This window comes from Heterodontus francisci, chromosome 11, assembly GCF_036365525.1.
Source record: "Heterodontus francisci isolate sHetFra1 chromosome 11, sHetFra1.hap1, whole genome shotgun sequence".
Lineage (NCBI taxonomy): Eukaryota > Metazoa > Chordata > Chondrichthyes > Heterodontiformes > Heterodontidae > Heterodontus > Heterodontus francisci.
In genome coordinates this window covers 16,767,418-16,792,275 of record NC_090381.1, presented here as the reverse complement: position 1 = coordinate 16,792,275, position 24,858 = coordinate 16,767,418, and the positions used below count along the sequence as shown (strand labels likewise).

General features: G+C 42.8%; 1 protein-coding gene across 1 annotated transcript in view; it reads right to left on the bottom strand.

The window, feature by feature from the left end:
• Window positions 1-7,778: 7,778 nt before the first annotated feature.
• LOC137375109 (ephrin type-B receptor 1) overlaps window positions 7,779-24,858 on the bottom strand; it is an 826,129-nt gene continuing 809,049 nt past the window's right edge. Inside the window, exons 14-17 of the mRNA XM_068041741.1 lie at window positions 23,127-23,320; window positions 18,852-19,007; window positions 16,384-17,348; window positions 7,779-8,099 (exon numbers count right to left, since the gene is read on the bottom strand). Of these exons, the coding sequence (XP_067897842.1) occupies window positions 17,240-17,348; window positions 18,852-19,007; window positions 23,127-23,320 (459 nt within the window). The 3' untranslated portion in view covers window positions 7,779-8,099; window positions 16,384-17,239. The remainder of the gene's footprint in view (window positions 8,100-16,383; window positions 17,349-18,851; window positions 19,008-23,126; window positions 23,321-24,858) is intronic.

Genomic DNA, 24,858 nt, shown 5'->3' with positions numbered 1-24,858 from the left:
GGGATGTTCGCTGATGATTGCACAAACTTTAACATCATTCGCGACTCCTCAGCTACTCAAACAGTCCATGTAGAAATGCAGCAAGACCTGGACAATATCCAGGTTTGGGCTGATAAGTGGCAAGTAACATTCACACCACACAAGTGCCAGGCAATGACCATCTCAAACAAGAGAGAATCTAACCATCTCCCCTTGACATTCAATGGCATTACCATCACTGAATCCCCCACTATCAACATCCTAGGGGCCAACATTGACCAGAAACTGACCTGAAAGAGCCATATAAATACCGTGGCTACAAGAGCAGGTCAGAGGCTGGGAATCCTGAGGCGAGTAACTCACCTCCTGACTCCCTAAAGCCTGTTCACCGTCTACAAGGCACAAGTCAGGAGTGTGGTGGAATACTCTCCACTTGCCTGGATAGGTGCAGCTCTAACAACACTCAAGAAGCTCGACACCATCCAGGACAAAGCAGGCTGCTTGATTGGCACCCCATCCACAAACATTCATTCCCTCCACCACCGACGCACAGTGGCAGCAGTGTGTACCCTCTACAAGATGCACTGCAGCAATGCACCAACGCTCCTTAAACAGCATCTTCTAAACCCACGACCTCTACCAACTAGAAGGACAATGGCAGCAAATGCATGGGAACACCACCACCTGCAAGTTCCCCTCCAAGTCACACACCATCCTGACTTGGAACGATATCACCATTCCTTCACTGTCGCTGGGTCAAAATCCTGGAACTCCCTTCCTAACACTCCCTTCCTCACATGGACTGCAGTGGTTCAAGAAGGCAGCTCACCACCACCTTCTCAATGGCAATTAGGGATGGGCAATAAATGCTGGCCTAGCCAGCGACGCCCACAGCCCAGGAATGAATTTTAAAAAAATTCTCTGGAGTTTAGAATAATGAAGATGATCTCATTGAAACATATAAGATTCTAGGAGAGCTTGATAGGGTAGATGCTGAGGGGTTTTTCCACTAGCAGATGAGTCGAGAACTAGGGGACATAATCTCAGGATAAGAGATGACCATTTTGGACTGGGATGAGGAAAAATTTCTTCACTCAGAGAGCTGTGAATCCTTGGAATTCTCTACCCAGAGGGCTGTCGATGCTCAACATTTTCAAGGCTGAGATCAATAGATATTTGGTCTCTCAGGGAATCGAGGGATACAGAGGTCAGGCAGGAAGGTGTAATTGAGGTTGAGGATCAACCTTGATTTTATTAAATCGTGGAGCAGGCTCTAAGTGCCATATGGTCTACTCCTGCTCCTATTTCTTATGTTTTTAGGTACCTAGAAAGTTGACATATGTTGCTAAAGATACACAGAAGGTTGGCCTGTAGTTCTGCAGGTATACAGCAAGGTAACACGTGATACTACAGGCATGTAGAAGGGCAACAAGTAGTGCTACAGATAGCTGCAGCTCTAACAACACTCAAGGAGCTTGACACCATCCAGAACGTTGACCTTCAGTGCTTTAGTTTAAAAAAAAATTTTTTTTCAATCACAGGACATGGATGTTGCTAACACCCATCCCTAATTACCGTCGAGAACATGGTGACGATCTGTCTTCTTGTGCTGCTACAGCCTGTGTGGTGTTGTTACTCTCACACAGTGCTGTTGCTACAGAATTCCAGGATTTTGAACCAATGGAATTGAAGGAATGCCAATATATTTCCAAGTCAAGAAGGTGTGTGGTTTTGAGGGGAACTTGGAGGTGGTGGTATTCCCATGCATCTATTGTCTTTGTCCTACTAGGTTCGGAAGGTGCTATCAAAGGAGCCTTGGTGAGTTTCTGCAGTGCATCTCGTAGATGGTACACACTGCAGCCATGGTGCACTGAGGGTGGAGGGAGAGAATATTTGAGGTGGTGGATGGATTGTTGATCGAGCAGGCTTCTTTTGTCCTGGATGGTGTCAAGCTCCTTGAGTGTTGTTAGAGCTGCACTCATCCAGGCAAGTGGAGAGTATTCCATTAGACTCTTGGCTTTTCCTTTGTCAATGAAAGACAGGCTTTTGGGAGTCAGAAAGTGAATCACTCACCACAGAATATCCAACCTTTGACCTGCTCTTGTCGCCATAGTATTTAAGTGGTTGGTTTGGTTATGGTTCTGTTCATTGGAGATTGTTATGAATACTTCTATATTTTTAAGTATTTGTTTAAGGACTCATGTATTTTAGAGCTGGACATTGGTTTATTTTGGGAACTAAAAAGACTTCATTGGATGGGTTTTTACAAGGGTCACTGAGAGGTCTGGCTTTGAAAACAAATAGTTACTGGAAGGCACTTGTTTTCAAATAATTACTCAGCAGGAGTTGTTTTTGACTTGGAGAAGATGTTTACAGAGAAGTGACAGGTCAAGATTTATGGAGATCAGGAGACTTGACTTCTGGAATGTTTTTGGTTTCACTTTGAATTGTTTTCAGACAGTTTTTTTTTAGAGATACAGCACTGAAACAGGCCCTTCGGCCCACTGAGTCTGTGCCGACCATTAACCACCCATTTATACTAATCCTGCACTAATCCCATATTCCTACCACATCCTCACCTGTCCCTATATTCCCCTACCACCTACCTATACTCGTGGCAATTTATAATGGCCAATTCACCTATCAACCTGCAAGTCTTTGGCTTGTGGGAGGAAACCGGAGCACCCAGAGGAAACCCACGCAGACACAGGGAGAACTTGCAAACTCCACACAGGCAGTACCCAGATTTGAACCCGGGTCGCTGGAGCTGTGAGGCTGCGGTGGTAACCACTACGCCACTGTGCCGCCCCAGTTGAGCATGAACAGTGGTTTGAAAAGAAGACTCACCTTGCCAAAAAGAACAAACCACCCCAACTCAGTCTGTTCCAACTCTTTGAAAAACCTGTCAGTTTTCCATTTCTCAAGAGCTAAGATGTAAGTGTAAGAAGCAGACTAAACTGTTGCCACATTTCTTGTGTAAGGCCTGTCTGAAACCTCTGTCACTGCATTTCCTTTGAAGCCTGCCCAAACTGATCTTCAACTTCACCTGAAAAGAACTGTTCTAGGAAGATCTCAGTGACAGCGTCTGTACGCATTTGGGATGCCAAAGCAAAACAAAGGACATCTTTCCATATATTCTTTCTTCTTCAAGAATTAGCAAGTATTTAACCCATGATTTTTTTGTTTTTTTTGTACTGGAGCTCTAAAATGTAAATCCCTTTATTTTTTTCTGGTTAACGGGTATATGTGTGTGTATGAGTGAGGGGCTAAGATAAAAAGGGAACTTTAATATTTCAATCTGTGTGTTTATGCTTTACCTCATTACTGGTTAAGACTTGTTTTATAATAAACTGATAATTTTGTTGTTTATTAAAGAAACCTGGTTGGTGTGTTTTATTCTGGGAAAAATAGAGTATATGATTGACCATATCGGTACGTGGGAAAATTTTAATATATGTTGTGACCTGTGTAGGACTGGAACTAGAATAAACAGTACACTCCTCCCACCTCGGCCACAACAAGATGTTGATTCAATGATGATAATGCCACTGTATGTCAAGGGGAGATGGTTAGACTTTCGCTTGTGGAGATGGTCATTGCCTGGCACTTGTGTGATGTGAATGTTATTTGCCACTTATCAGCCCAGGCCTGAATGTTGCCCAGATCTTGCTGCATGTCAGAATGGCCTCTTTCATTATTTTCGAAATTGCAAATGGAACTGACCACTGTGCAATCATCAGCGAACAACCCAAATTAAGGTCTGCAGAAAGTTGACCTGTAGTGATGCAGGTATACAGTAGGAAAATCTTCAGAGCTACAGTTATGTTGAAGGGTAACATGTAGGTCTACAAGTTTAGGTTGTCTGTAGTTCTACAGGTAGAGGAAGGATAATCTTTGGTGCTACAGGTATGTAGAAAGATAACATGTAGTGGCATAGTTAGGTAGAAAGGTGACATGTAGTGCTACAGGAATGCAGACGATAACCTGTAGTTCTACAAGTGATTTGAAGGTTCACCTGTTGTGCTCCATGTATACAGAATGATGACCTGTAGTGCTCCAGGTATCCAGAAAGTTGACCTATTGTACTACAGGTATCAAGAAGGGTAACCTAGTTTTACAGATATTTAGAAGAGTAAAATAGAGTACTACAGTTATGCAAAAGGGTCACCTGTAGTACTAAAGATATTTGAAGGTTAACCTGTTCTATTATAGTTATGTAGAAGGGTACCCTGTAGCGCAACAGGTATGGAGAAGAGTAAGCTGTTGTACTACAGGTATGAAGAACGTTGACTATTAGTGGTACAAATAATAGAAGGGTGACCTCTAGTGCTACAGGAATGTAGAAAGGGTAACCTGTAGCTCTACAGGTGTTTTGAAGGGTGACCTGCAGTGGTATATGTGTACAGAAGTGTGCCCAGCCATGATACAGGTACAAGGATGGGTAACCTCTGGTACTACAGGTATGTAGAAGCCTAACCTTTTTAACTACAGGAATGTAGAAGGGTAACCTGTTTAACTACAGGAATGTAGAAGGGTAACCTGTAGCGTTACTGGCATATGGAAATTTAATCCTTAGTGGTACAGGTATGCAGAAAGTCGACCTCTAGTGTTACAGGTATACAGAATGGTAGCCTGTGCTACAAGTAATGTAGAATAGTAATCAGAAGATCTACAATTATGTTTTAGGGTCACCTGTAGTGTTGCATTTATGAAGAAGGGTGACCTGTACAAGTATGTAGAAAGGAAACAGGTTTACAGGGTAACACATAGTACAATAGATAATGCAGAAAGTTGACCTGTAGGGTTGCAGGTATGCTGAAGTGTAACCTGTATTAATATAAATATGCAGAAAGATAATCTGTAGGATTATCAATATGAAGAAGTGTAACTTGTATTACTACAGGTATGCAGAAAGTTAACCTGTAGGGGTATAGATATGTAGAAAAGTTACCTGTTATACTGCAGGTATTTATAAGGGTAACCTGTAATACAAGTTTACACAAAATTGACCTGTAGTGCTATTGGTATACAGAAGGGTAACCCACATGTATAAGGAAGGATAACCTCTGGGACCACAGGCATATGACATTACAGGTATTTAGAAGAGTGATAGGTATGCAGAAAGTTGACTTATAATGCTACAGTTATGTAGAAGGGTAATGTGTAGAGCGGTGATCGACAGTGCTGCAGATATACATAAAGTTGACATATTGCTCAAGGTCGACAGAAGCATAACTTGTAAGACTACAAGTACTAGAAGTGTTGCGGCTCAGTTGGAAGCCCTCTTTCGCTTGATATAAAGGTCATGGGTTCAAGTCCAACTCCAGGATTTGAGCACAAAAAAACACTGACACTTCAGTGGAGTGCTGCACTGACAGAGGTGCTGCCTTTTAGATGAAAGATTAAACTGAGGCCCCCTCTGCCCTCTCAGATGGAGATAAAATATCTCGCAGCACAATTTTGAAGAGCAGGGTAGTTATCCCTGGTGTCCTGGCCAATATTTATCCCTCAATTAACATCACAAAAAATAGATTACCTGGTCATTATTACATTTCTGTTTATGGGAGCTTGCTGTGTGCAAATTGGCTTTTGCATTTCTCACATTACAGAAGTGACAATACTTCTAAAATACTTAATTGGCTGTAAAGCACTCTGAGACGACCAGTCGTCATGAAAGGCACTATATAAATGCAAGTCTTTTTACAGGTAAAGCTACAGATATGTAGAAAATGGACCTTAAGTACTTGAGGTATACATAGGCTGCCAACCAGTGTTGACGGGCCCTTTAATCCATTGTTTTCATGTTTCTGCTGGTGGAAGATCTGAATTCCTTGCACAATTAGAGAAGGAACGAGTAAATACAGTGCTTTGCTCATACTGACCTTTCTGGCTTTGAGCAGCCTCATATATGCATCCAGATTGATCCCGAATGATGATTTATTTTTTGTGTTTTGATGCATCCCTCAGCTATCCCAGTAACACATAATGTGAAGGAGACATGAAATGTTGGTCTCCCTCATGGAGCTAATAATCAGTGCTGTGAATTATATTTTATGCAGGTTTGCATCACAGTGTTTGAGAGGAGAACTCAAGGAACACTCCACACAGAAAGTGATTGATCCACACATTATCCTTCCTTTCTGGCTGGGCACTAAGTATGCCTGCTTGTAATTTTCCATTTAATATTATTACAATTTGGTAAAAAAAAAATCTCCTATCTAGATCAACACAACAGAAATAGAAAATGGAATGTTGTAGAAGACTGGAGACTACAGGGCTAATTGTAATTTGGGGTAACAGTGCAAAATGGGCAATGTTGGACTTTTCATCCCATAGAAATCAAAAGAACTAAAAATGGGGAGAACTGTATAACATCTGTTTACAATGTTGGCCAAAGTCAAAATGACCCCAATGTCACTCATGTTTCATTCCTGATTCATGACTGAATCAGTGGCCTTGCTATCATATCCCCTGACAGATGCAAGTGATTATTCCCAGTCCTGTACTACGAAGGAAATTGGGATAGAAGGGTAATTGAGATATGGGGGGGGGGTGAGTTAGTTATGTTTGTCACGTGATATACCAGACCTAACCATGATTATCTTAGTCAATCAGGAAGGATCTTTGCCCTTTTTTTCCTGAAGTTGGCCAAAAGATTTCCTGCCTTTGTTTCCCTTCCCATGGGAGTTGGCTTTTCTAGTGACTGGAAAGGGAGAGGACGGTGCATGAGACTGCCTCAGTTATTGAACAGTGTGAACACTGAAGACCCTAAGGATGTTTCCTCAGCCCACTTCTCTCTGTTTGAGAGATGCAGTTACTGTCACATCTGATTGGCAGGAACCCAGCAAATGCACAGAGTGGCTTTCTAAAAAAGGAGTCCTCATTAACACCATCCTTCGATAACTCACTGCATCGTTTGCCCTACCTCCTTGTATCTTCTGACTGTTTTCACATCATTATAATGTGGCCAAGATTATTCCTGATTTAGCACCTGAGGTTGGCACAAATGTGAACAATAGTAAAGAGGTCTGTTTTAGACAAACAACAGCTTCTGCTCCCTTTCCATTGCCATTGAAGAATCTAGAAGTACTACTTTCAGTTGCAAATCTAGTCTGCAGATGATCACACCAGGAAGGGTCAGCCTGGACTCTCACTGTGGGAGCCAGTAAACGGAGCCTGTGCTGCAGCTAATTTGTGTACCTGATTAGTCCCATGTTTCTCAAGAAAGAGTGATGACACAGCTGAGGTCGGGCATGAAGGGCACTATGTCATGACCATTCGCTTTAACAGATCCACTGGTCACTTTGCCAACTGGATAAAATCCACTAATTTTACAGCAAAAAAAAGCAAACCAGGCAAGCCAACAACTCCAAATATACCATTTGCATTATGATGAAGGCATTAAGTTCAACCAAGAATATCACAGACTTTACTACATAGATTCATACAGCACAGAAGGAGGCCATTTGGCTCATGGTGCCTGTGCTGGATTTATGAAAGATCGATCCAATTAGTCTCACTCCCCTGCCCTTTCCCCACAGTCCTGCACATTTTTCCTTTTCTAATATTTATCCCACTTCCCTTTGAAAAGTTATTACTGAATCTACTTCTACCACCCTTTCAGCCAGCGCATTCCAGATCACAACAACTCACTGTATTAAAAAAAAATATTCTTTTGCCAGATTCTTCTTTTGAAATTTGGGGATCCAGGGAAAACAGTTTCCAAAATAAAAAAATAAGGATCTGATTTGTTTTTCTTTTCTGTCTTGAATCAGTTCAATTCATCTTTATTGAGTGCATTTTAGTACAATATTTTCCGAAACTTAACCGTTACAAACTTAAACATACTCCACACAAATAACAAACTGGAAATGTACAGGAAAAGCAAAAAAAAACTTTACAGAATTTCATTCCATATTTACAGGGTGCTGCTTGCAACATGCCTGCACAATTCGTACAACCCAGCATTGGGACAAGTGCTCAAAAATCAAGAGGGTTCAAGAAAGGATGGTGGGCTGTTAAGGTACAATCTCCGGTCTCTGGATTTCTGTTCAATCCAAGGGTGCGTGATCCCATCTGAACTTTCCCCACATCCTTCCACTGGCTGCAATGCCTTTACCCTGCAGGAAAAGAGGACAAAAAGACTGTTACATTGAGTAGGAGCCCGATGACACAGTTACAGCGCCTTTCAAAATCTCAGGACATCTCAAAGTGTTTTACAGCTAATTAAGTACTTTTGAAGTGTAGTAACTGGCAGCCAATCTCCACAAAAACAGAAATGAGATAATGACCAGATAATCTGTTTCAGTGATACTCATTGATGAATATCAATATAGGTAAGTGTGAAGTGGTGGCTTTTGCTAAGAGTAATAAGGAGGCTGCCTACTCATTGGAAAATAACTGTCTCAATGGGGTAGAGATGAGAGGGGATCTAGGGTTTCTGATTCAGAAATTATTAAAATTTGTGACGCACGTTAACAAAGCCAAAAATCATGCAAATAAAGCACTGGGGTTCATCTCTGGAGGAATACAACTCAAAAGCAGAGAAGTTATGTTAAACTCATGTAGAATTTTGGTTCAGAGTACTGTGAACTGTTCTGGTCTCCATATTACAAAAAGCATACAAAGATACTGGAGAAGGTACAAAAAAGATTCACAGGGATGATACCAGAACTGAGAGGCTACAACTATCAGGAAAGACCAAGGTCATTAAAATTATGAAGGAGTTTAATAGGGTAGACATAGAGAAGTTACGCTTCTACTTTTGGGGAAGTTTAAAACTAGGGTCCATAAATATAAGTTAGTCATTAATAAATCAAATAAGAAATTTATTTACCCAGAGAGTGGTAAGAATGTGGAACATGATACCACATAGAGTGGTGAGACGAATAGCATAGATGCATTTAAAGGAAAGCTAAATAAGTACATGCGGGTGAAAGGAAAACAAGGATATGATGATAGGGTGAAATGAAGAGGGATGGGAGGAGGCTCATGTGGTACATAAACACTGACATAAACCCATTGGGCCGAATGGCCTGTTTCTGTGCTGTAAATTCTACGTAATTCTATGTAATTTGTAGCCTCTGAGCTTCTCAGTGAGATCACTTCGAGATCTTATTCAGTGGTTCAGCTATGACAGTTCACAATTCCACGACTGATCTCATGAGCACCTAGATACAGAATCATAGAATGGTTACAGCACAGAAGGAGGCTATTTGGCCCATCAAGCCTGTGCCAGCAATCGGAAAGAGCAATTTAGCTAGTCCCACTCTCCAACCTTTCCCCGTAGCCCTGCAATTCTTTCCATTCAGGTGCATATCCAATTCTCATTTGAAAGCCATGATTGAATTTGCCTCCGCCACACTCTCAGGTAGTGCATTCCAGATCCCAACCACTCACTGCGTAAAAAAGTTTTTCCTCATGTCGCCTTTGCTTATTTTTCCAAACACTTGAAATCTGTGTCCTCTGGTTTTCAACCTATCCCCACACAATATTAAAACTTACAATCAGAAATACAGAGAGGAAAGCAAGAGCCTACTCAGATATACTGGCAGTTAAGGACGTTAAAGCAAGACTCAATCTTTAATCTCACACCATACCAGTAACGCTCCTAATGAAATGATGATAAATGCAACTCATCATTTATTATTCACTGCATCCACAATAATCATCCAGTGGAAATAGTTTCTCCTTATTGACTCTGTTAAAATGCCACATCAATTTCAGGTTTCTCCACATAATTTTATTCCCTCATCCCTGGTAGTATTCCAGTAATCTCCACTGTAGCTCTCCAAGGGCCTGACATCCTTCCTAAAGTATGATGCCCAGAATTGGACACAATACTCCAGCTAGGGCTTAAACAATGATTTAGAAAGGTTTAGCATAACTTCCTTGCTTTTGTACTCTATGCCTTGATAAAGCTCTTAGCTTTTCAACAGCCTTATCGACTTTTCATGCCATCTTCAAACACATCACACACCATTCGATCCGTTGAGACTCTGATTCACACATTGCTCAATCTCCAAATCTCCCTTCCCTTGGTGCATTCTGTCCCACAATTCTGTGCAGCATCATCTCTGCAGCAACAATGGCAGTGAAGTTGTACCCCTGTGAGCAATTTAATAGCCATAACTGCAGGATAACATCTGAGCAGACTTGTGTTATCGAGTTAATTGAGGTCAGTGATAAATCTGGATAAGATATTAAGTGTGTCCATATGCAGGTTGACCAAGTCAATAGCGAGTTGTGCAGTGTAAGTCAGTTCCACCTGGGACACAGACCATGTCCAATCACTTGACCAATAAATCAAGAAAGATCAATGTGTCTCGAAACAAACCTGATACTGTGAAGGAGTGAATTGGAAACGGTTTCTAAGGAGATGATGAGTAAAACTTCTGACTGTTGGAAATGGGAAATTAAAACAGAGGACTAGAAACCCGGTTACAGACACCCAAGTCTTGGTGTTATGACGGTGCTTCTATATTTTTTGTTAAGTATTTTTTCTGAGGAGTCATGTATTTTAGAATTATGGACGTTGTTTTATTTGGGAAAATGGAATAGGATTCCATGGATTTTTTTTTCTCACTGGGGTCATTGAAAAGACACTGAGAGGACTTGATTTGTAAACAACCCTTACTGGAAGTCACCTGTCTTCAGATAAGCACCCAGTGGGGTTTTTTTGACCTGAGAAGTGACAGCTTATGATTTATAGGGATCAGGAGGCTTGATTCTTGAGATATTGTTTTTGGTTCTGTTTTGAATAGTCAGTTGGGGTATGGACAGTGTTTTGAAAGGAGTTTAAAAATTAACCTGCCAAGGACAAAACCCCAGTTCAGCCTTTTCCATATCTTAGAAAAGCCTGCCAACTTTTCCATCTCTTTGGGAAGCTCTAAGAAGAGAGTGTAAGAAATAGAGAAATTGATGCTGCATTCCTCCTGAAAAGCCTGCCAGAAACCCCTTCTACTGGAAAGTCTGATCTTCAAAGTCTGCTGAAAAGAACTGTTCTAGGAAGATCCCAGTGACAGCATCTATGTATATTTGGGACGTCAAACCAAAAAGGGACAACTAACATCTTTCCATATCTTTTCTTTTTTTCTTCAAGAATTAGCAAGCATTGGCCAAAGTCTCCTTTTTTGTCTTTTTTTTGTAACAGAGTTCTAAAGAGAAAATCTCTTTATTTTTTCAGTTAACTGGTGCATGTGTGTGTATATGAGGGGCTAAGGTAAAAGGGATCTTTCATATTTCAATCTGTGTGCTAATGCTTTGCTTGGTTACTGGTTAAGTCTTGTTTTATAATAAACTGATAATGTTATTGTTTATTAAGGAAACCTGTTTGGTGTATTTTATTCTGGGATAAAGAGTAGAGTCTATGATTGACCGTATCGGTAACTGGGTAAACATTTAAATATATGTTGTGACCTGTTGGAGAAGTGAAACTAGAAAAGACAGTGCACTCCTTCCACCTCGGTCGTAACAATTGGAAAACGTGCACTACAGGACCCAATATGGTGTGCAGTGCACATGCGCATTCTAGCTGCAAATGATGTCCGCTACATTGGTTAGAGTTTCCTGTAGTTATGCCGAAACAAACACAAGGTCCACTGTTACAGGCCACTCAGTGAAATCAAGTCCCAACTGCGCACAGCGTGTATTCGGCGGTCCGTTTTCTCAGGCGTACAGCAGCAGTTCCTAAAGGGATTGCTGAGGCAACCATCGCAAAACTAAGTTCAATGTTTTTCACCTACCTGAATGTAGAGCCAGGAGGATTAGGAGTAGTTTCTCCCAGCTCCACATTAAACTGCAGGCTGCTGTTGTCACCCCTGCCATCTGTCCACTCCCGATTACCACACCCCCACCTAATTTCCAGATTCAAATTAGAGCCTCAGCCAGCATTCCAGCCAGCTGATTTCACCATAAACCCCTGCCTCGATCCACGACTGGTGAGCTACCTCTGGGGCCATGACTGATACTCGCAGCTCGCCAGAAATATGTAAATGAGGCTTTCGGCACAAAGCACTTCACATGTTAAAAATGTATTCATCTGATTCTGTTGTCTTACATAATTTAATCCAGAATGGTTTGTTATATCACTTATGTAACCCTGTAATAAAATCCTTTATTACACAAAGGCCCAGCCTCTCACCATATCTCCATCCTTCACCACAAAGACTTCTAATTGCCTACTTATCCCACGTATATGGGTTGTTTTTATCACTCTCCCTGGTGACTTATTCCGCAAGACAATTAACCGTTCAGTTAAAAAGACATTCCCTGACCTCTCTTTTCTCTTAAACTCCTAATTTTTGAATTTGTATCCTTTGGTACTTAACCGTTCCCCAATGTGAGCAATTGGCCTGTCTGAACTTTGTCACAGCCCTTGTAACCTTCAAAACTTCAATACAGTCACCACGTCAAATAAATAATAATTTGCGTCCCAGGATCTGATTGAACAAAGGTTGCGAGCTGAACCTGGGTTAGGAACATGACCCTAACAGTCTGATTATGCTTTCACGATTAGCAACAGACAGCATTCAGTGATCCCTGTAATGTTTGCCTCAATAATAAATTACCAAAGCTCCTAACTATAATTCATATTGGTATCATCCATTTCTTTAGTTTCATTAAAGGCATGAATCTTTCATTGTCAGTTTAACCATTTTATTATTTTTGGCATTTAATTTATATATAGAGCTGATTAATATATGATTGATTGCTTTCAATTTGCTTCGATATGTTGATTAATAAATGACACCTTAATCCTCATTTATCTTGCAGGCAAGATTTTTATAAGATTCCTGTATCCGGGCCTTAGCAAACTGCCTTGATGAGGCCGAGGGTTGCTATCCCTCCAGCACTGTGCTGGAGTCTCCAGGAATTAAAGATTATTCTGCAGGACACTACTGCAAGCAACCTGGGGGAAATATCAAAGGAACTTTAAAAAAAAATTGTGCTTCTTTTTTACATTTTCTTTCAACACTTTTGTTTATTAGTTACAAAACTACAGAGATTGGTGAAAAACAGGTCTTTGACTGTCACAATCATCCAACTGAGTGATGAAGAGTGCATTCACTTTCCAATCACTGTGGAAAGATGGCGGGCTGTGAGGATAGACATGTTAGCCATCCAATGGGGGTAAAGTGGGGGCGGGCAGTGGAAGATATGACGTCATGTAACAATGCCTCCAGGAATACATGCAATTATAGCTGGCAACTCTACCAAGTTCTGCCACTCTATGTTGAACATAAATCCAGTTGGGAATTCATGAAATACTTCTTTACCCAGAGAGTGATTAGAATCTGGAAGTCACTACACACATGGAGTAGTTGAGGCAAATAGTATAGATGCGTTTAAGGGGAAGCTAGATAAACACATGATTGGGGGTGGGGGGGAGAGGGAAATGAACAAGATATGCTGGCACGAGTTATATGAAATAGGGTGGGAGGAGTCTTCTGTGGAGCATAAACACCAGCATAGACCAGTTGGGCTGAATGGCCTATTCCTGTTCTATACACTTGATGTAAATGTGTGGCATGCAGGAAAGTCTAACAGTGACGCATGGGCTTGCTCTCTGGAAAGCCTTTGAGAAGTATAATAGAATGTGGGTTGGAGCAACGAGATTGTTTTACTCGATGTGTTCGGTGCCTAGGCTGGGGAATTATACCTCAGCACCTGTGAAACCAGTCACCACCACACTTCCACTTCTCAGAGACTGCCTGCCACTGGGCTCTGTCAGAAAACAATCACTCAACAAGCACTTCCTCAGTCATTTTTCAAATTCTGACAGCAGCTCCCTAGAGTTTAGATGGAGGATTTTTTTTTCCTTCCACTTATTTGTTTAGCTTGAGGTACAGTCTGTCATAGAGGTCAGCTATGAAGAGAGCAACCTTTGAACAGTGTTCAAGATCAGGAATGTGGTGACTGCCAATCCACTGCCGTGTATAAATATTTAAAATACCAACACTCTGAAAGAACTGGGCTTCTTTTCTGCTTTTCCTCCTTCAACCTCAACCAAGCTAAACGCAAAAGCTTCTTGGGCTCTCATTTGCACTTGCTTCTGATCCAGTAACACTCCATTTTATTATAGAAATAAAATGCTAATTACAACAACTGTATAGTAAATATGAGTGTTGAGGAGTGGGACACTTTTCCCAGTTAGTGACGGAGCACACTCTGGCCCAGTATAGCATGGTGTGTGCCCAGATGTGCTCACTCTGCTCTAACAGCCCCTCACCTCCAGTGTGTCTTAGCCCCAAATCCAATCAGGATTTCCCTTCTGTTTCAGTCTGACTACTTCCTCATGACAGCTATCCTTAGGACCAGTCTACTTAGATGATCATCAATGTTAAACCAAAGGAACTTTACCTATATTACAGTTCCATTGTTGTGTGAAGTCCATCTTAGTCATCAGTAATTAATCACTGACTTTTAGAGCAGATGTTCCTTTCATTCCTCCATTCTCCCCATTGGGTGCTCTGCAGGTTTGCTGTCCTCCCATGCAAGTTTGCAATGAGGAGGTAAGCTTTCTACCTGTTTAACCTCTACTAATTACCTGGTTGTCTGACTTTCCCTGATCTTATAGATTGGACATCACTGAATATAGAATAACTCCAGTGCAACAACATACATAATCAGCCATAGCTCGTTTGGTAGCACTTTTGCCTCTGAGTCTGAAGGTTGTGTGTTCAAACCACACTCCAGAAACATGCTTTAAAAAAAAATCTAGGCTAACACTCCAGCACAGTACTAAGACAGTGGTGTTGTCTTTCAAATAAGATGCGAAACTAAGGTACTGCCTGCACTCTGAGGTGGACGTAAAAGATTCCATGCTGTGATTTCAAAAAAGAATAGGCGTGTTGGCTCAGCCAATTAACATCACAAAGAACAGGTTAGATTGGCTGTTGTGTTTCCTGTATTACAACAGCGACTACACATCATTGACTGAAAAGTGCTTTGAGATGTCCTGAGGTTGTGAAAGATGCTATATAAATGTAAGTTTTCCTTTTTTTAACAATTGAGAGTGGTGAGAAGGTGGAACTCATTGCCACATGGAAATGTTGAAGCAGATAGTGCAGATACATTTAAGGGGAGGCTAGATGTGTACAGGAGGGAGAATAGAGGGACATGGGGGTAGAGGCCAGCTACCCGACCCAAACCCGACGGGACCGGATGACATGTGTCGGGTCCGGGTTGGGTCGGGCCCATCTTCCGGGGCCGGCTTTCGGGCTCGGGTCGGGCCGGGCCAAGTCCAGGTCGAGTTGGGTCGGATCGGGCCGGACACACATGGTAAGTGCCCTGCCGGTAAGTATTAAAATTTTAAAACTTACCTGAGCTGGGAGTCCGGGACAAAACCGAGTCGCGCAGTGAGTGAGTGACATCACTATGACGTCATCGCGCATGCACTGCAGCTTCTTGCAGATTTGGTGTCAGGAAGGTAAGTAAAGGGATGGTCGGGTTGGGCTCGGGTCGGGTCGGGTCAGGCGGGTTCAGGTCAGGTCGGGCTCGGGGCAAAATCGGAGGGACTCAGGCCGGGTTGGGCTCGGGTCCGCTGTGATTTGGTCAGGTTCTTTTTCCCGACCTAAAGCGGGCCTCTACATGGGGGAATGGCGAGAAAAGGTTATTATAGTGGGAGGAGCTATATGTGGAATATAAAATGTGATAAAAACATTTGGGCCGAATGCCCTGTTGTTGGTTTGATGTAATTCTGTGGCTCTATCCCTTTAAGCACTCCTTTATTTCACTTGGAACCTTTCTTACAGTCATAGGAGATTGGCAGGCTGAGAACACAGAGCTAGACCGCATGGGAACATTAGGATCAAGAGTAGGCCATTCAGATACTCGAGGTTGCTGTGCCACTCAGGTGCTGATCTGATCACCAATTCCATTTACTTGCTTTTTCTCCATATCCCCTGATACCATAACTCAACAAAAATCCTTCAATCCGAGCCTGAAAAACTCCAATTGTCCCCTAGCACTCAGACTTTTGATGGATTATTAATGGTGGTTAAATCACACATGCTCTGATATGCCTTCATTTAGAATTTGTTTAAATATTGGAATAAGGCTTTGGCACATTCTAGGAATGAGCAGCAAATTGTTCATGGCAGGATTCCCACAGATAAGACACAGGACTGAGCACTGCCTTGGTTTCTGTTGTTCACCCCACCCAGAATGCAAAGAATTGAGACAACAAAATGCAAAATCTTCTGGAAGAAAAGGACAGCATCTAAATCTCTACTTAAATGACATTGTACCAAAGCAGCTCTTATTGATTGAGGTGATCGCATTGTCCTAGACTGAACCTCAGGAATTGCAGTGTGCATTCGATTAGGCCGCAGAAAGGGTGCCCTGGCAGTCAACGCTCCGCCATCAACAAGAAACATGGAAGCAATAAAATTCTACACTTACCAGCAAGTTGAAGCAGCAAAGCTCTGAGCACTGGGTTGAATGGACATCACTAGAATTCCAACGAGCGCTGACACACAAAGCAAAATTTTCAGTGAGTCAATTAATGAGCGGTGCAACATGACACCAGAGGTACTGCGTATCATTGTCCGACTAGTCCTCTCCTGTCAACCGCAAGCAAGATCAGCGGGTCAATTGCTTGTACCGCTTGCAAAGAATCACATCTTTTCTATACAGACAATCAAAACAGTTAATAAGAAGTCTGATCACCAATGCCTGCTGGCCACAAGCACAGGCCTTGTATATCTTGCATGATAAATACCTACTTCCCCCTTTGTACAAGTGCAGCTGGCTAGAGATTTGCCAGCGTTCAGAGTCACTGCTATCAAAACACAGACATAGTTGCAGAAAATGCAAGCAAAGAACGATTACTTCTCATCATCTTCAATATGAAGATATAAAGGATTTGGAATCCATCTTAGGGAATGGGCAGTCTCTTGGCACCAACATCTGAAGAACATCACTTGTGACGAAAAAAGAAATGTATCTGACAAACATCAAAGAATATCACAGCATGTTCTTTGGAATAACGGGATGTTCATTTGATTCCAGTTTCACAGGCCCTGACTTCCTGAAGAGACAAAGTTTTTGTTACTTAAAAAAATTATCCAGTTAGATCTCGAATCTGTATTGTTTTAAGGAGAGGAATGCATGATTTCTGAATTGGCCAAGGATCAGTCTGGTAGACAGTAACAATGCGTTTCCTTCACAAGAATGGTCTGAGCCCATGAGAAATAGTCTACATCTTTGTTTTTCTTTTCTCCAGTGTTGTTTAGAGGTGTCCCATGATCCCCTGCTGTCATGCCATAGCGGAAGCTGATTGGCTGATCTGTCCTCTCATTGATTGAATGCTGTTCAGAATTTTCTTCTGGTGACCAGCCAAAGTGACCCCTATCCTCAGCAGATCCCTGTGGAAAATAAAAACAATTATTTATTTCGGGTAACACCAACAAAATGTGGCCAGAGAATTTTTCCTGGGTTAGGTCTTGTTTAATTCTGTGTGTGTGTGTGTATGTCTTACAGGAAAAGGAATTCCTTTTTGTGAAGTTTTAAAGCCCAATATTCTTCAATCCACCTCTCTCCCTAAATGCTTTGCTCCCACTCCAAGAAAGCTGCCTTCAAATAGCTCATCCAACTAGACCCTTCCCACCTGTACCCTCAACAGTGCTGGCAAGTTATTAGGCTCCTATGGTGGGAGTGGTGGGGTGGTGTAGGTGGGGGAAGGAAGGGGTGCTAGCTTCTCAGCTGATTCCAGACCCAAACCTGTCCTTGTCTAACAGTTTACATGCCTGGTTGGGTGGGAATCCAGGTCCCCTGAGGTGAAGGAAGAGTGTATTAATCACAGCAGCACCAGATCTCCTGAACAGACTGCCTGGAAACTGTTTTGCTTCATAGAATACCTAGCAGAAGTGACCCTGAACAATGGAATTCAAATGGGGAGTCTGAACAAAACATACTGGCGCTAATATAAAGGTCCAGAGCTGTAACTTTAAATTTGGTGATATTGTTTCAGCTGCCCCATTATACAACTCTCCTCATTTCAATTTCCATTGAAGTTTTCATGACAGCATTTTGATATGATTAGATTTTTTAGATTAGAGATACAGCACTGAAACAGGCCCTTCGGCCCACCGAGTCTGTGCCAAACATCAACCACCCAATTATACTAATCCTACACTAATTCCCATATTCCTACCAAACATCCCCACCTGTCCCTATATTTCCCTACCACCTACCTATACTAGTGACAATTTATAATGGCCAATTTACCTATCAACCTGCAAGTCTTTTGGCTTGTGGGAGGAAACCGGAGCACCCGGAGAAAACCCACACAGACACAGGGAGAACTTGCAAACTCCACACAGGCAGTACCCGGAATCGAACCCGGGTCCCTGGAGCTGTGAGGCTGCAGTGCTAACCACTGCGCCACTATCTTGTCCAAAGTCTGATCCGTGAGTGTCAGCAGGCTATGCGACTGCGGGAAGCTTCACAGCTGAGCACAATCCTGCTCTTACTCAGTGAAGGTCCATGGTTAGCGATCAGGAGTGGGAATCCTCATTGGTTATTCTGCTGTCTGTCTCCAGGATGCTGTTGTCACTAACTCAGCACTGATCAGGATTGGAACCTGGCACTTGCCTAGTCTATCTGAATCATTACATTTGAATGTGATCCAACTCCCCTAAAGCTTACTGGACAGGTCTTTGTGGCACAGTGCCAACCTTTCGTAACCTTACATAAATACCACATCCTGGCCAGTTCTCAAGTACTAGTATTGAAGGATTCACTGAGAGCGGTTGAGGGCAGGATCTATTTCAGAGGCAGTCAGGTGTAGGTTTTGTATTCTGGAAGGAATGGGCCAAATGGCCTTCTTCGTCCAAATCTGTCTTGTAAGTTTCCCCTGTGATACTTACTCGGAAGTCATCTGTGTACTCAGCTGCAGTGAGGTGAATCCAGAGTTGAGGAAGTTCTCTCTGTACTGACTCATCTTGATTGCACTAAGCCAATCTTCTACTGAGGTGAAGGCAGTGAAGTCAGGGACACTGCGATCCAACAGAGGCTGGGAAGGCCTGCATTTATTAGCAAAGAACAAAAGGGAACATCAGTGTCTCTGACAAAAAGACACAAAACAGCTTCTCAAAATTTTCTCTCATTTGCATCCTCAGGAAAAGCGCGGGTCAAATTTATTTGCTCCTTTAAGCTTCCCTTTAAGCTTCTCTCCCACCACCATCTTTCATATATAAACACACCCCAGGATGATTCTAAAATGTCAGCTCTACTCAGTGGGTAACACTCTTGCCTCTGAGCAGCGGATTGTGAGTTCAAGCCCCACCTTGAGTTTGACACTCCAGTGCAATACCAAGGGAGCACTGCACTGTTAGAGGTGCCCTCTTTTGGATGAGGCCTCAAGCCGAGGTTCCATCTGCTCTTCAGTTTGGCACTAATTAAAGAAGAGACAGGGAACTGCCATGACCATATTTACATCTAAACCAATACCACGAAGTTAACAGATTATGTGGTCACGCATCTCATTACTGTGGGCAAAGTAGTGATTCCATTTCTCTACAAAATAACAGTAACCACATTTCAAAAATAGTTAATTGATTGTGAAGCAGTTTGGGGCGTCTCTCGGAGGTGAGAGGTTATGTATAAATAAAATTTTGTTCCTTCTGTCATTCACTCTCTTCAAGATGAGACAAGTCCAGCCATGGATGTCATCCAGGCACTTTCCAAGGTCATCTCTCAAGCAGGTTTGAATTAATCAGCCTTAGCCTCAGGAGCTTTTCAAAACAAAACTTCGAGAGCACACATCAACTTTTTCATGATTTCTAAAAGTCAGACTGTCTGCAGACACGAGTTGAAGAGTCTGAACATCACTTGGTTCCAGTTACAGGGTACGAGCTGCCCTGCTTCTCGTTACTGTTATTAGATTATGGGTTTAGATGAATGGGGGTTTTGTTTATAAAGGAAGGTTGCAATGTAATGGGACACCACCTTGGACCCTGGAAAGAATTAGTCCTCTCTATTTTCATGAGAGAACAAAATGGCCCCAGGCCCTTTTTAATTGACTTTTGTTTTGTAGGAAAGAAATGACTGGCGATGGGAAGTCTACAATATTAGGGAGACAAACCACGGCTATAAATACCCTTAATCAGAGAGAATCGGACATTAAATTGCCTCTGATTTTCCCTGTGGCTTAGTTATTTGTTGCCCTTTCCTGTTTTGATAGTTTGCAGAACAGAAGAGACTATGCCTTCAACACCACCATTCAACTCTGCTCGAAAGGATGTTTGAATTCAGCAATTTTGATATTGGTTTTGTAGGGCTGGAGGAGAAGGTTACAGAGATGGGAGGGGCAAAGCCATGGATGGATTTAAACACAAGGATGGGAATTTTAAATTTGAGGCATTACAGGGCTGCTGCACGAACCTTACTTGACTCCTTCATGAAGTTAGCTCTCGAACTGGTTAAAACTGCAACGAGATTCAGTTTGCAGAATCTGACATGCAGGAAGACATATTTTTAGGACATTCCTGGCTGCCTTTTCCTCCATTACTGATTTTTTTTCCTGCCATTTTTCCAATTGAAGCGTGTTGCTATGTTATAGCGAGCAGTATGACTCACAGAGACATGGCTTTGATATTTACTGAGGTGGGATTTCCCAGTGGGGACATAGTTCTGGTTGGGACTGGGTTTTCCTAAATGACGTAGAGTTTTAACTCCACAGCATGTGTTTTCTTTTCAATAGGTGCCCTGCCTGTAAGCCAGCTTGATTAACAGGCTTGGATCTCTGTTGGCAGGGGCAGGGGGCTGAACACTGCAGGAGAGGCCACAGCCAAGGACCAAGTAGAATTTCTGCTCTTGGGGTCAAAGTGGGGAGGGTACAGTGTGGTTTGGAGGGCTAGGGGTTGATTGTGGGGTTCGTAAAGAGGTCAGGGCAGAGATGGGGGATTGGGGATCGTGGGGGGACTTAGGGGTTTGGTGATTGTGGGAGGGGCGGGGAGTGTCTGATCATGGGGCAGTCAATGATCGTGAATGGGGTCGTCAGTGGGGAGGGGTAGTCCACTTGCAGGGTGGGGAGGGGTAGGTCGGTGATCATTGGGGGAGTGTGTCTGATTGCAGGGGTGTTGGTGGTCACGAGGGAGTGAGGTGGGGAGAGGTGGGGGAGGGTGTGTCGTTCAACCAGGGGATGGATCAGTCAGTGACTGCGGGGGTGGGTGGAAGGGTGTGATCGTGGGAGTGGTTTTAATTGTAGGGATAGTTCCAATTGCAGGGATGGTTCCAATCATAAGATGGAGTGGTTTGACTGCGGGGACGGTTCTGATTTTGAGGTGAGGTGTATGATCACAGGGATGGTTTCGATCGTGGGGACGGTTCCGATCATGAGGTGGGAGGGGGTTGATCACCTGGGAGTTTAACAGATTTGCTTGGGAAGCACTCCTACTCCTCTTGGCCCACAAGCTGTGCTGAAAAGGCACTTACATGTTCCATGCAGCAACCCCACCTCTCTGTGGCCAAACGGCATAAAGTTAGAAGAGAGATGAAACCTGGGGCATAAAGTCTCATTAAAATAGTTAAATGAGCCGTCTCCTGAGAACAGATTGGCCGTTCAGCCCCTGTTCCACCTCCATTCACATGGTGGAGTTCGGGTCTAAGATTTTTAAAGTTTTAACGTCCCATCTGACCCAAAACCACCCATTGTTGGGGGTTACAATTACCCCATGGGAGATTAACAGCTTGGCTATAAAGGGGATTTGAAAGGAAGGTCTTAAAGGTGGAGAGGTAAATGAAGAGGCTTGATACATACACCAGGGAGAAGGTAATGGGGGATGCATGGAGACAGGCTGGGAAGAGGTAATTAGAGTACAAGAAGGCTCATATGGCATATAAACCTCAGCAGAGACTGGTTAAGCTGAATGGTCTGTTTTTGACCTGTAGATTCTATGTAATTCTGTATAATTATACCTGCATAACAGAGTCTCTCCTGCTGTGCTCGTACTTTTCACATATAAATTAAGAAATGACTTGTATTTATTAATCATTTTTCACAACTTCAGCATATCCCGCAGCACTTCACATCCAATTAAGTACTTTTGAAGTGTAATCACTGTTGTAATGTAGGAAATGTAGCAGACAATCTGCGCACTGCAAGAGCCTACAAACAACAAGATTAATGATCAAATAATCAGGTTTTTTTTTAACTGATGTTGATTGAGGGATGAATATTAGCTGGGACACTGGGGAGAACTCCCCTGCTCTTCTTTGAGCAGTGCCATGGGATCATGGGACCTGAGAGGGCAGACAGGACCTCAGTTTAACGTCTTATCCAGAAGATGGCATCTCTGACAGTGCAGCACTCCCTCAATGCTGCACTGGGGTGTCAGCCTGGATTATGTACTCAAGTTTATAGAGGAGGGATTAAACCCACACCTTCTGACTCAAAGGTGAGAGTGCTACCCATTGAGTCACAGCTTGCACCCTTTACCAGGCAAGAGTGTGAAACTCAATCATGTCCTGTATGAGAATTATATACAAAGGGCCTGATACGCTAAAGTCCCTGCTGGTCCTAAATTTCCCCAACTCTCCTCCCATTTGTGATCCACCCATTCAATCGCACAGGAAGTACACATCCAACATCTTTTTAATGACAATATGTCTCTCAGTCTCTTATATGCAACAATGCATATTTCATATGCTTATTATATGGCCCCCTTCTTTACATGTGGAAAATTACAGGGCATTTCTTCACTACTTCTGTACCCAGCATGCAAACCAAGTGCCTTAAGGTAGAATTGACCCTCAAGTGTCAGCCCAAAAATGCACACCCATTGCATCCTGAACCAGACCGATGAGGATTTGACCACTGCAACAGGCTGAATCAAACAGGCAAGAGTGTCACCAATAAAAACAAGAAATGCTGGAAATACTCAACAGATTTGGCAGCATCTGTGGAGAGAGAAGCAGAGTTAATGTTTCAGGTCAGTGACCCTTCATCAGAATGTTCTGAAGAAGGGTCACTGACCTGAAACGTTAACTCTGCTTCTCTCTCCACAGATGCTGCCAGACCTGCTGAGTATTTCCAGCATTTCTTGATTTTATTTCAAATTTCCAGCACCTGCAGTATTTTGCTTTTAAATAAGAGTGTCGCCAATGGCTGACACGTGACTGAGAAGAGGATAGAAGCCTACACTGTGGTGATGGTGGCCATAGTCTTGAGGCTGGTAGGATTTCGAATCATTTTGTCTAGGGTGTTGACGTTCTGGGCGAACTTGGGCCTGGAATTGCGGTCTTTCTGCCAGCAGTCTAGCATCAGCTGGTGCAGGGCAGTCGGGCAGTCCATGGGTGGTGGAAGGCGATAGTCCTGCTCAATAGCGTTGATGACCTGTAAGTATACATATATAAAAAAATGCAGATTACAAAGTCATTTTCAAACAAATAGCACAGATTATGAGGTTTCTTCCATTAACATTTAATAGAAATAAGCTATCAGGTGGAATTATCCTCAATGATGTTACCTATCACGAGAAAAGAGAGGACTAGTATGCATAGAACGGCTTCCACAATGACAGGATGTCCAAAAGTGCTTCACAACCAATGAAATACTTTAAAAGTGTAATCACTGTCGTAATGCAAGAAACTGGAAGCTAATTTGCACACAGAATGCCCCCATAAACAGCAATGCGATAATGACCAGATAATCTGTTTTCGGTGCTGGCTGAGGGATTTCGGCCAGGACACTGGGGAGAACTCCCTGCTCGTCTTCCAATAGTACCATGGGATCTTTTACATCTACCTGAGAGAACAGGTAGGGCCTTAATTTAACATCTCATCCAAAAGATGCCACCTCCAGCAGTGCAGCATTCCCTCAGTCCTGCAGTGAAGTGTCAGCCTAGATTGTTGTGCTCGAGTCTCTGTAGCTGGACTTCAACCCACAACTTTCTGATTCAGAGAGGAATATGCTACCCACTGATCCATGGTTGACACAAGGGAAATGGGCACTCTCTGGCAGGTCATCATTTGTCAATCTTTTCAATGTACTGATGCTTGGTGCTCAGGTTTAAATTCAAGTTTAAACTAGGAAAAGTCAAATTTAAGGCTGGTAGCAGAAATTCTTCTTCACGGAAAAGGTGTACGAATGTGAGGCAAAGGCGGTTAAATGGAGCTGAGGTCCAGACAGCTCAACTATGATCTAATTGAATGACCAAACAGACTCAAGGGGCGGAATTACCTCCTCCTGTGTCCTATGTTCTATTTGGAATGGAATTCTGCACAGAGTGGCAGAGACAAAACTCTGAAATCGTTTAAACAACATCCCTGTGTGAAGCTATTACATTGGATCATAGCAGGTTATAGGCAGAGCTGAACAGTTCCCCAGCCAATCGAGCTGGGCAAATCTCTGCAGCACCACCACATCCAGTTAAGAAGGGTGATGAAAAACCTGGCAACTAATTGGAAAAAGAGGCTTCATGAGTTGTCTGCATACTCGGAGTGATCAATGCATGGAATGGATTCTCAGATACAGCATGGCCTCTCTGGGTGGGTGAGCTATAATATGCCAAATGGTCTTCCTCATCCGTAAAGATCTGGTGATTTTAATCAGGAAAGGAAGATGAGAAAAATCAGGAATTAACAGATAGCTGATGGGAAGCTTGGGTTTTAATACAGATTGCAGCATAGGGATGACTGATGGAGGTAAGGAGTTGCTGGAGAAGGATCAGTTGGGAGTAGGAGGTAGTGCAAGAATTTTGATTTAAATAATGGGTATCTATACAGTCCATCACTAAGGTTGCCTACTTATACCTCTGTAATATCACTTATTTCCACCCTTGTCTCAGCCCATCTGCTGCTGAATCCCACATCCATGATTTCTCTATCTCCAGATTTAATTATTCCAGTACTCTTTTGGCCATCCTCCAATCT